Source organism: Pteropus medius, unplaced genomic scaffold, assembly GCF_902729225.1.
Source record: "Pteropus medius unplaced genomic scaffold, Ma_sr-lr_union100, whole genome shotgun sequence".
In the NCBI taxonomy this organism is placed as follows: domain Eukaryota; kingdom Metazoa; phylum Chordata; class Mammalia; order Chiroptera; family Pteropodidae; genus Pteropus; species Pteropus medius.
The window spans coordinates 787,744-799,981 of NW_024344321.1; the positions used below are offsets into that span (position 1 = coordinate 787,744).

Consider the following 12,238-nt stretch of genomic DNA (forward strand, 5'->3'; position numbering starts at 1 on the left):
AAAAAAAATCTCTTTCTTGTCTCTTAAACAAAGAATGTTAAAAATGGCTAAGCCACTGGATGGGGCAATCATACTTATTCTTCAACTTTGGCATAACCTCCCAAATTATTCCATTCTGTACCACTAAGGAATAGACTCCAATGTGGCACACATTTCCTTAAGATTCTATTGCAAAATATGTGTAGTAAGTATAATATATTTTCATGAGGATTTTAAGTTATGTTTTATCCTCAAAATAGTACAAAGCTTTCAAGGTGATCCTAAACAAGTGCCACTGAGGGAGGCTTTGCCATTCACTAGATTGGGAAGGATGTACCACAGAGTATAAAATGTTTTTGAGAGTGCCACTCCAGCCAGCAGAGATTTAGGGATGGTTGTTTTCCTGGGGACTCACATTTCCTTGACAAAAGTGGCTTCTGGGTTAGGAAAGATGTTGCCCTCATTCCTGCCCAGAGCACTGCCTGGGCAATAGAAGTTGATCCGCAAGTAAGTATAATCTCCTTCCACCGACATACTTATATTCTGTTCAAAGTAAGGAAAAGCATTAAAAAAAACCAGACAAACACACAGGATTCTTCCCTTGACAAAGATTAGGAGTTATAGAGATGCTAAAATTAAGTTAGGAGTTATAAGCTAACTGTTAAACCTAGCCTGTCAACCTTAATCTAAATCTAATAAACTACATATTTAGCTGATCTTTTAGTAGGACTGAGTGTATTTCAAAAAGAATCACTGAGTTCTCCTAGTACCTTGTGCCATGTGTACAACTATAGGTTAAAAAATGCTCAAAAAAAGTTCAAGGAGAAGCAAATTATGTTTCTAAACTAGATCATTTAACTTTCTACAAAGTGAACACTGGAAAGGGAGGAAAATGATGGCAGGAGGTAAGGGAGAGAGGGAGAAGTATGTAAAGTGAGACAGGCAGAGTCTGAAGAAGATGGGGAGTACAAAACAATAATCTATGGTAAGCATGATTACTATTTTAAGAAATAATTTGGACGGAACTGGATTCAATGTTAGTACCTTGATCGTGGCAATGTGAAAAGGTGTTGCTATGCCAAACACAGGCATTATTACAGTCTCATATTTCTTATCAATATAGATCTTCATTTCCCGAATATGTGGTTCCTTAGGCATCAAAGATGGGTTTTTATAGGACACATTAGATTTGCGAGCTCTGGAGTGAGGAGAAAAAAATTTTTGAAGAATTTCTGCTAATCTCACAGAACCCTAACACAATTTCACTGTTCAATGCAAACTTACTTCTGAATCTGCTGTTCTCCCTTCTGTTCAGTCAGTCGTCTCTTTGCTTCCTCATTGAGTTGAGCTGCCAGTTCTTTTTGATGTGCTCTTCGCTTCTCTTCTGCAGTCATCTCATTCTAGAGAAGACCCAGGCAATCAGAACATGTGAGCCATATGACAGATATGAGATCAATGTAGTATAAAACGGTAAACTCACTCGTGTTCTTTCCGTAAGTAATGCTGCCCGAGAACCTCTTCCTAATAGGTCCTCGGCCTCATCTTTCTCCTCCTCCTCTTCTTCTTCATCCTCATTCTACAGGGAAAAAGTCATAATCAGAAATTTGAGTTACAGTTTTTTAGCTGATATTGTTTATCTTCTTCACTGTACCCAAATTTCCTTTATCACTCATTTATCCTCTTCCTACCTTTAGAAAAATCCCCACATTCTTTACTTTCTTCTTCACGGAAGTGAGAACTGTGGCTGGGCCATCCTAGAATAAAAAGGGAGAAGTCAGAAATCTATAAGAACATTTAAATGAAACACTTTCACTTTCTAACCTAGTATGTAGTTGGGTAATGCTTTGAACCTCTGGATACTATAATCTTTGACAATGAATAAATACAGTTCTTGGGTTCTAGTCTCTCAGTAAGAACTATAATGTGGGAGGCAACACTAGGATTATGGTTAAGAATACAGGCTTGATTTGAAACCTGGCCGAAACACTGTCTGTGTAACATCTGGCAAGTTATTTAAATTTCTCTGTGCCTCAGTTTCTTTTTCTGTATATGAAGAGGATAAGAATACCTACGTAATAGTTATTGTAAGAATTCAATCAATGAATTAATGTGTAAAAGTGCTTAGCTTATAATAAGAACACTGAAGATATTTGCTATCATTAGCATCCAGAATCAGTATCTGCTAAGTGAGAGAAACCAGTCACAAAAGACCACAAATGTACAGAATGGACAAATCCTTACAGACAGAAAGTAGTTTAGTCGATGTCTAAGCCTAGGGTACTTGTGGGGAAAGAGGAATGACTTCTAATGGGTACAGGTGATGAAAATTAGATTGTGGTGATGATTGTGCAACTCTTAATAAACTAAAAATCACTAAAGTTTACACTTTAAGTGGGTGAATGGTACGGTATGTAAACTGAAACTCAATAAAGCCATTACTTAAAAAAATCAGTTCCATTATTAGAATCAGTTCTTGACATTATCATTATCAAGGTTCAAGCCACAACATGACAAATAGTTCAGTTTAAATCATTCCCTGGTACTTGGACTACAATCTCTATTCCTAGTTGTATTAGGTCAAGCTCTCACATGGATTTCTGCCCTTGGCTAGATTTTAACAAAGACTTTTAAGAAAAAAAAACAAAAACAAAAAAACACACGGGGTACAAAATGTGCCTCAAAAGTCAGTTCATGAGCACTCAAAAGTCTGATGCAATATACACCTCATCCACGAGCACTGTGTCACCGATGAATAGGGCATAGGTTTTCTCTTCTGGTTTCTTCCCTTCCTTGTTAGTCAGGTCTGAGAATCCCAAATTGATGCTGAATACCATCCCTAAAATAGCAAAACAGAAAATAAGTCTATGATTGTGAAAGGATGGAGAAACGTAGATTTTTACACATAAGAGAGAGATGAAGCTAAAGGAAAAGATTTACAATAGTATTTTCCTATTGCATGCATGTAAAACTTACCTTTCTTCAGTTTGTATTGATTTTTACTATTAATTACTAAAGAGCCTTCACGGAATTCAATTCCCATTCCAAATCTAAAAAAAAAAAAAAAGGAAGTGGTACTTCAGCAATAGGCTAAAAGATCTCACACACGTGTCAAGTATAATACATCTTATTTCGATTTTCAAGATAAAGCAGGCAAACATGTTGAGTGATTTGCTGCTGCTGATCAGTCAGTTATGGAAGAGAATCAGAGGGTAATCTTAGGGCTCTTAATATACTGAAAACAACATCCTAATTAAGTACCTCATGTAACATTTATCATATTAAGCATTTTCTTTTCTTTTAAGGTGAGGCAACCCCTGGTTGACCTCACAGATTGCAAGGACCTTGTCAGCTTACAATCCCTTATTTTTTTATTTTTTACGCCTACAGCACCTGGTCTTCCTAGGTGGCCTCCCATCCAAGTACTAACCAGGCCCGACCCTGCTTAGCTTCCAAGATCAGACAGGATCGGGCTTGCTCAGGGTGGCATGGATGCAGACTACTAAGCATTCTTTATTTAAGCTTATTCATCTACATTTAAATTTTAATATTCTACCATGAAATCAAGTGAGTTTTCCTATAGCTTAGCAGAGACTATCAAGTGGTACATTATCAAGACAGTAACAACTGGATTAAGAAAGGCAATTTTTAGTGGAATGTTGATAACTAGATTCATTAAGTCACCGGCCAAGACGTGGTATTAGGTCAACATATCTCCTCTTGTCCATTAGAGCAGTGGAGTAAGTAACTGTAAACTCCAGAATGGTTTCCATCTAAGGAGGCTGCCTAGAGCTTTTATTTCCCAAAATGTCTTTGATTCTGTAAGATACTTCTAGGTGTTCAATGGTCACATACATTTGAGAAACACTGGATTAAATAAAAACTCAAACAATTTTTTTTATTCAACAGGACATCTCAGAGTATTTAAATTTGTAATATAGCATGTAATATTCCCTAACATTTGCAATTTAAGCCTGGAGTATCTACTAGCATCTACTATACTGGTCTAGAAAAATCTCCACCCTGTTCCTAGGAGAGAAACTTAAATCTTTCTCATGTTCTCTGATAACATTATATGTCTGGCACACAGTTAAGTTAATTGTCCATAAATGTGGGTTAAATCAGTCTAAGAATATTCTGGTGACCAAGGCCAGTCATGAAAATCCACTCAGAGTGACTGTACATCCACAGCATCTTACCCTAGGTTTTTGGTAATTTTGTTTAGCAGTTCTGGCTTCTGCTTTTTAACCACATCCATGACAGCATTGTACACATCACATATCTTTACACCTAATGATAAGACAGAAAGGGAACATTAAGTGTCTTTCGGAAAACAAAAAAACAAAACCACATTTCTCAATCAACAGTTCCTCACCTATTAAGTCTCCCAAAGCAGGGTTTCGGAAAATGTGAACTAAGCACAGTGGTCCTCAACCTTTTTGGCACCACAGACCAGTGCTCCTATGAGAATCTAATGCCTGATGATCTGAGGTGAAGCCGAGGCGATGATGCTAGCGCTGGGGAGTGGCTGCAAATACAGATGAAGCTTTGCTCGCTCATCTGCTGCTTATCTCCTGCTGTGTGGGCCCAGTTCCTAACTGGCCATGTACTGGTACCAGTCTGTAGCCTGGGAACCTCTGAACTAAGGAATACAGTTCCTTGTGTGAGTAGCAAGGCCTAGAAATTTGTATTTTTTAAAACAATCTATCCCGTTATTCTTAATTATACAATTTGAGAAACACTGACCTGGGAGACTGTGATACATCAGTTGGTCTCAGCAAAATAACTTTTTAAGTGTTGATAAATGGCAACACATGATAGTTATTATACATTTTGAAAAACAGGACTACTGAAGGGGTGAATTACTGTTAGAAGGACTCTGGCCTTGATTTTCAGGATCTAGGATATAGATTATTTCAAGCCAGAGTAGTCCCAGATATGGTAGCCTCAGAGGGATCTTTATCCTCATTAAACTACTGATGACCATGATTTCCAATAGGATTTCTCAAAATCAACTTGAGATATCATGAAGAAATGGTGCCCAGAAGCTCTGGGCAACATAGGTTGGCTTACAAAATGGCCTAAAGGTGGTAAATAGAAACTCCCATTTAGCCATTTGGGAGTATACAGGCTCAAGGCAAAAAAAAAAAAAAAAATGGTTGCTTGCTTAGCAGAAACCTATTAGTTTTGCTCTTACACTAAGATTATTCTTATCCATTCGATGTAGAACATTATACATTCTGCTGGTAGAGATACTAGTTCTTGTAACTTTCTAAAGTTCTTCCAAATTCAAAAATATATTAAAAGGGTCATACACCATGATCAAGTGGAATTTATTTCAGAGATGCAAGGATAATTCAATACCCACAATTCAATGTGATATACTACATTAACAAATTGAAAGATAAAAATCATATAATCATTTCAATAGATGCAGAAAAAGCATTTGACGAAATTCAACATCCATTTATAAAAACTCAAAAAAAGTGGATATAGAGAAACATACCTCAACATAATAAAGGCCATGTATGAGAAGCCCACACCTAACATACTTAATGGTGAAAAGCTGAAAACTTTTCCTCTAAGATCAGGAACAGGAACAAGACAAAGATGCCCTGTCTCCCCACTTTTATTCAACATGTATTAAAATTTCTAGCTAAAGCAATTAGGCAAAAAAAAAAAGAAAAAAAAAGAAAAAAAAAGAAATAAAAGGCAACCAAACTGGAAAGGAAGAAGTAAAACTGTCCCTATTTGCAGATAACATACTATATATATAAAACTCAAAAAAATGTTAGAACTAATAAATTCAGTAAAGTTGCAGGATACAAAATCAATATACAGAAATCTGTTGAATTTTTATATTACTAATGAGCTATCATAATTATGAAAACAATCCCATTTATAATTGCAACAAAAAGAATATATTTAACCAAGGATGTAAAAGACCTGAAACTATAAGATATTGATGAAGAAACTAAAGATATAAATGAAGTTATATTCCATGCTTACGGATTGGAAAAATGTCCATACAACCCAAAGAATCTACAAATTCAATGCAATCCCTATCAAAATTCCAAAAGCATTTTACACAGAAATAGAATGAACAATTCTAAAATTTGTATGGAACCATAAAAGATCCCGAATAGCCAAAGCAATCCTGAGAAAAAAGAAGCTGGAGGTGTCATGCACTCTGATTTCAAACTATATTACAAAACTACAGTAAACAAAACAGCATGGTATTATAAAAGCAGACACAAAGATCAATGGAACAGAATGCAGAGCCCAGAGAAAAACCCCACATATATATTATCAATTAATTATGATAAAGGAGCCAAGAATATACAATGGAGAAAGGACAATCTCTTTAATAAATGGTATTGGGAAAACTGGACAGCCACATGCAAAAGAATGAAACTAGACCATTACCTTACACTTACTTACACAAAAATTAACTCAAAATGGATAATAGACCTGAAATAATACCCGAAAAATTATAAAACTCCTAGAAGAAAAAACAGGCAATAAGCTCCTTGACAACATTTTTGGCAATGATTTTTTTCAGATTTGACACCAAAATCAGTAAGTAGGACTTCATAGCAAAGGCAACAAATGCAAAAATCATCAAACTGAAAAGCTTCTGCACAGTAAAAGAAACCATCAATAAAATGAAAAGGCAACCAACTGAATGAGGTAAAATATTTGCAAATCACATATCTAGTAAGAGTTAATATCTAAAATATACAAAGAATTTATAGAACTCGATAGCATAAAAACAATCTGATTAAAAAACAGGCAGAGAATCTGAACAGACATTTTCCCAAAGAAAACATACAGATGGCCAACAAGTACATGGAAATATATTCGATATCACTAATTATCCAGGAAATGCAAATCAAAACCGCAATAAGGTATCACTTCATATGATAGAATGGCTATCATCAAAAGACAAGAAATAACTAGTGTTGGCAAAATGTGGAGAAAAGGGAACCCTTATGCACTGCTGGTGGGAATGTACACTGGTGCAGCCGCTATGGAACAGAATGGAGGTTCCCCAAAATTGGAAACAGAAATGCCACATGATCCAGCAATTCCACTTTTGAAGAAAACAAAAACACTAACTTGAAAAGATATACACACCCCCAATTTCACTGCAACATTATTTATAATAGTCAAGATATGGAAACAATCTAATAGATGAATGGATAAAGAAAAGGTGGTACAGCTGACCTTTGGTTTTACGTGGACTTTTTTTCAATGAATACTACAAACGTATTTCCTCTTCCTTATGATTTTCTTCATAATTTTATTTTCTCTAGCTTTAATTTAATGCAAAAGTACAGTATATAATACATATAACATACAAAATATGTTAACTGACAGTTTATTTATTGGTTAGGCTTTTGGTAGTCAACAGTAGGCTATTAACAAAGTTTTTGGTAATAGTTATATGCAGATTTTCAACTTTGTGGGAAGTCAGTGTCCCTAAACCTCATGCTGTTCAAGGGTTAAACACACACACACACACACAAATATTATTCTGCCATAAAAAAAGAAATATTGCCATCTGCAACAACACAGGAAGACTTAGGGGATTACACCAAGTGAAATAAGTTAGAGATATAAATACCATATGATCTCACTATATGTGGACTCCAAGCAAGCAAGCAAGCAAGCTAGCTCACAGAGAATAGATTGGTGGTTGACAGAGGCAGGGTGTGTGTGGGTAGGTGAAATGGGTGAAGGGCGTCAAAAAGTACAAACTTCCAGTTATAAAATAAATAAGTCATAGGGATGTAATGTGCAACATGACAACTATAGTTAAACTGTGTTGCAGTGGTCCCCAATCTTTTTGGTAGCAGGGATCAGTGCTCCTATAAGAATCTAATGCCTAATGATCTGAAGTGGAGCAGAGGCAGTGATGCTAGTGCTGGGAAATGGCTGCAAATACAAATGAAGCTTCAATCGCTCGCCTACTGCTCACCACCTGCTGTGTGGCCCAGTTCCTAACAGACCACAGACCGGTACTGGTCCCCTGCTGTACTGCATATATGAAAAGTTGCTGAGAGAGTAAATCTTAAAAGTTCTCATCACAAGAAAAAAAATCTGTTAACTAGACTTGTTGTGGTGATCATTGTGCAGTATGTACAAAAACTGACCCCTTATGTTATACACCTGAAACTAATATAATTTTATGTGACTCATGCCTCGAAAAAACGCCAAAACTTTCTAAACTTCTAACGAAGAGTAATAAGGCCACAGCATTTTATGAAGATCTGGACACAGAAGTGAGGTTTTTGTAAAAATCAATGTCAAACGACAATAACTCATGCCTAAAAGAAAAGTAGATTCAAGGACTAAGTGTGAAGATGATAGGTTAGTAAAATCTAATTCTATTTTTAGTACGAGAACCTCAGAAATATAAACTCACATAAACACTAATAACATTTTTGTTACATGATTTCCAAACTTTTTCTACGGCACCTCACCATGTCTTAATTCCTTTAGCAGCTCCTCTTGAAGCTGGAGCAAAAAGTTGTAATTTTCTTGAACTTCCTGAGAAGGGTCAACCATCAAAGTACGAACAAGGTTGGAGCAGTAAGATTTGAAGCGAATACCCATGGCACAAGTGATGGCCCCAAAATGCATGTGATTCTTGTCACTGGAGACCAAAGGAAGAAAGCATTTCATTCATTACCCAAACTAGGAAAGTCCTTAGTATCACTGGCACATAACATTTGTAATCACTGCCTCTCTCTGCTATATTCCAAAGCTGAAGCAGAATAAGGACCTATACATTTTTTAAAAAATAAATAAATAAACCATTTATAATAAGGGTCTAAAATAAAATAAGTGACCAAAACTTTTAGAATAAAAATTCAGTGAAAAGTTGAGTTGTATCCTAAATATGCAAAGAATATACTAAATTTTATTCACTACACTCTCATAGTATGGTGGTGAGAAGTCATCAGTTTACTATGAATTACAGTATTCACTCTGATTTAGTACCTTCAGACTGACCAGGTAAAAAGCATTCTTCACAATATTTTTAAAAATTAGAAGGGGAAGGGGGGGGTTGGGAAGTTAAGGGGCTGGGAGGATGGGGTGAAGGGTTAAAGAAGTACAAATCAGTAGTTGATAGACGGTCACAGGGATGGGGAGCATGGCATAGGGAATACTGTTAGCATTAATATATTGGCTAGGTGAAAAACCAGAGGCGAGGAGGAGCAATTAGGGGGGATCATTTTATAAACTATATAAATGTCTAACCAATGTACTGTATACTTGAAACTAATTAAAATAAATAAATTTATTTTTAAAAAATTAGAAGAGGAATTACATTATGATAGATCAAATAAGATTTTAATGTTTTCTGCGGGGCATGTTTTGCATGTCCCTCCCGGCATTTTTAATCGTCTGGAAAAATGTTTACAAGAAATAAGTAACTACATGAAATAAAATAGAAATATGAATAGAGTAGGACAAGAAGAAAATGTAGAAGGCAGACTAATAGTTATTCTGTCTCCTCTAATGTTTCTGAATTCCGGAATGAGTCAAAGGAAAAATAGGCTAAAGGTTGAAATGCTCTGGCTGTTAGTTTATTTTGAAGTTCTCATACTTACCTCACCACACTGAACTTGAGATTATAGTTGCCACCACTCTGAATGATAGGAGGATAACACATTTCCACAGTAGAGGGGTCTGCCCCAGCTAGGTATTTTTTCTCTTCAATAGCCTTTTCCACAGACTCAGCCAGTTTGCTGTGTCGAACTTTCTGTAAGTATACCCAGAAATGAAACAATACATACTAGAGGGTGGCAAAGAGGAGTGTTGCATTTTTGGATGTTATCATTGGAAGACAACATATATCTTGATGTCATTTAGGATGCTATAAAAGTCTTATGAAACATACTGGTATACATGCAAAGCAAATTTAGATAACAGTATGTGGAATTTACAGCTATTCAAGAAATTCTCAAGTAAAGGACTAGAAATCTCAAGAAACTACAGTGCAGGTTTACAGTTATTTTGAAAGAGAGCTGGCACAATTACACACCACCAACTTAAGTATCAAAGGCTTAATTTCAAAGGAAGCTGAACACATACCAAAACACTGCATTGTAGAGATTTATTTCTGCTTCATTAAAACGGCTAAAAGACTTTCCCCTCTGCATTTACCTCATCTGCATCAACTATTTCCATGACTCTTTCTTTGAAGAATTTGTTGAAGACCTCAGAGGTGATGCTGGCTGCTTTCTTCATCAGGTTGAGCTCCCCGTCCTCCTTTACAGCAATGGTATAGGCCACAACTGCACTGATATCTATCTGCAGTCAAAAGTGGTATGAGTTTCTCTAACATGCAAATATAGAACTGCTAAAGAAACACATCTTTCCCAATGTGAATATTATCAGTGACATTAGATTATTTAGCAAACTATTCATCAGTAGCTCGAAGAATATCTAAATATTCTTTTCTTAGACTGAATAAACATTTCAAATTGCTCTTTACCAGGCCACTGTGTATATTCTAAGAAGTGTTAAAGTAATATACCACTTAAAATGTACACGTAAGCACCTCTCTCTAGAAAGACAGGCAGGAGGATCAGGGGAAAAAAGAGAAAAACAAAAGTTTTTTTCAATAAGAGACTTTTGTGTTTCCCTCCGAAGGAGCTGAACTATCTCCTGGATGGCTCACTCCTGACTGAAAAGTAAAACTGGCTGACTGCTCCACCAAAGGGATTGAAAATGGAAATGCGAACAAACGTACGGTTTTCCTAAAACATATTCTCTGTATTCTGTTATGGAAACCCCTAACACTTTGGCCTACTCAGCTCCCAATCTGCTTGTTTCTGGGAGTATTCTTACTTTGTCAAAGCCCTCTTTGTTCAGGCAGTCATTCCAGCTCTTCATGAACTCTCCAGGGAATTTGTCTTTGCTGAACACGCCAATCTTCTTGCCATTCTTGCTTTCTTTAATAGCTTCAATCATTTTGTCAAAGCTGCTCTTATTACTTTCATTCTATCAGTGCCACAGGGAAGAGAGACTTGTCAATTAATTTTAGAATTAGACATATATGTTCTACTAGTAACAAACAAGCAAAGACAAATATTCTAAATCCCAGAAAGAATAAATTATAGCCCCATGCCTTACCTACTTCTTTCTCTCACACCATAACACACCAAAAGTTAACACAAAGTTTCTTTGGATATTTTTATATGCTTAAGTGAAGTGCCATATAAGTTGACAAGAATACTCTTTTTCTCCAGAAATAGCTGAATAATAGGTGAGCAATACCCTGAGAAAAAAATGTCAGGTGGGCAGTATGACAAAAAAAAAAGATCGCATCTGATAAAAAACTGGAAATGAGGTATATCTAAGTTTCCCTAGTAATACTGAAGGTTCTTTGTTTCAATTAAGGTACCCAGATGAAAACGAAAACTGACAGTGTCCTCGAGAATGGAGGATAAAGTTAGTGTTCACCAGAATTTCACAGCCCATTAGTTTTGTCGCAGAACTTCTAGGGTTACTGAACTCTTTTCTTCCTAACAATGAAGATGCAACAAAACTGATATTACAATCACAAGTCAACTAAAATCTCCCCTTTTTATTCTTTTAAATTCCTAGAAGGCATTTCTTTTTACCACTTTTAGACATTCTTTCATATTTACGACACATTCTTTATTAGTTCTGACCTTTTCTCGTATCAGCAGTGTGATGGCAGGGGCTCCATTAGCATTCTCATTGCCCTTAGTGTTGGCAATCTGTTTCAAGAACTCCACTTTTTTCTTGCTGGCCATAAAAATGATTTTGTCATCACAGAAGACCATGATAGTATCAGTCAGTTCATAACCAAAGAGCCATGTCTATGGGAAAAGACAATAGTGACAACAGTACGTACAGATAAAAAAAAAAAAATGTTCTAAATCAGTGCTGTCTACTGAACTTTCTGTAAAGATGAAAATATTCTGTATCTGCTCTAATATGATAGCCAGTATAGAGTACTTGAGATTTTGGACCAAGAAATTAAAAATTTAATGTGGCTAGTGGCTACTTATATTGAACAGTAAAATAGATGATTCAATGACTCCGAGGGTTTGGAACTGCTATAAATCCCTTACCTGTAAGGCAGTTGATTTGGCATAAACAATTTCTTCATCAACACCCACTGATACAACAATGGCGTCAACGTTGGCATACTCATCTTCTCCTTTCTGAAAAGTAAAGCATAGGTAATTTGGTTCTTTTCTTTTAACACCAGCAATAT

General features: G+C 35.9%; 1 protein-coding gene and 1 pseudogene across 1 annotated transcript in view; both read right to left on the bottom strand.

The window, feature by feature from the left end:
* Positions 1 to 12,238, bottom strand: part of SUPT16H (SPT16 homolog, facilitates chromatin remodeling subunit) — a 35,094-nt gene that overhangs the window by 11,065 nt on the left and 11,791 nt on the right. The window contains exons 2-15 of the mRNA XM_039869875.1: positions 12,093 to 12,185; positions 11,667 to 11,837; positions 10,840 to 10,992; positions 10,153 to 10,299; positions 9,597 to 9,748; positions 8,463 to 8,635; positions 4,176 to 4,266; positions 2,953 to 3,026; positions 2,703 to 2,815; positions 1,668 to 1,733; positions 1,460 to 1,555; positions 1,264 to 1,379; positions 1,024 to 1,177; positions 395 to 522 (exon numbers count right to left, since the gene is read on the bottom strand). Of these exons, the coding sequence (XP_039725809.1) occupies positions 395 to 522; positions 1,024 to 1,177; positions 1,264 to 1,379; positions 1,460 to 1,555; positions 1,668 to 1,733; positions 2,703 to 2,815; positions 2,953 to 3,026; positions 4,176 to 4,266; positions 8,463 to 8,635; positions 9,597 to 9,748; positions 10,153 to 10,299; positions 10,840 to 10,992; positions 11,667 to 11,837; positions 12,093 to 12,185 (1,727 nt within the window). The remainder of the gene's footprint in view (positions 1 to 394; positions 523 to 1,023; positions 1,178 to 1,263; positions 1,380 to 1,459; positions 1,556 to 1,667; positions 1,734 to 2,702; positions 2,816 to 2,952; positions 3,027 to 4,175; positions 4,267 to 8,462; positions 8,636 to 9,596; positions 9,749 to 10,152; positions 10,300 to 10,839; positions 10,993 to 11,666; positions 11,838 to 12,092; positions 12,186 to 12,238) is intronic.
* LOC120608124 (uncharacterized) lies at positions 3,358 to 3,476 on the bottom strand (annotated as a pseudogene).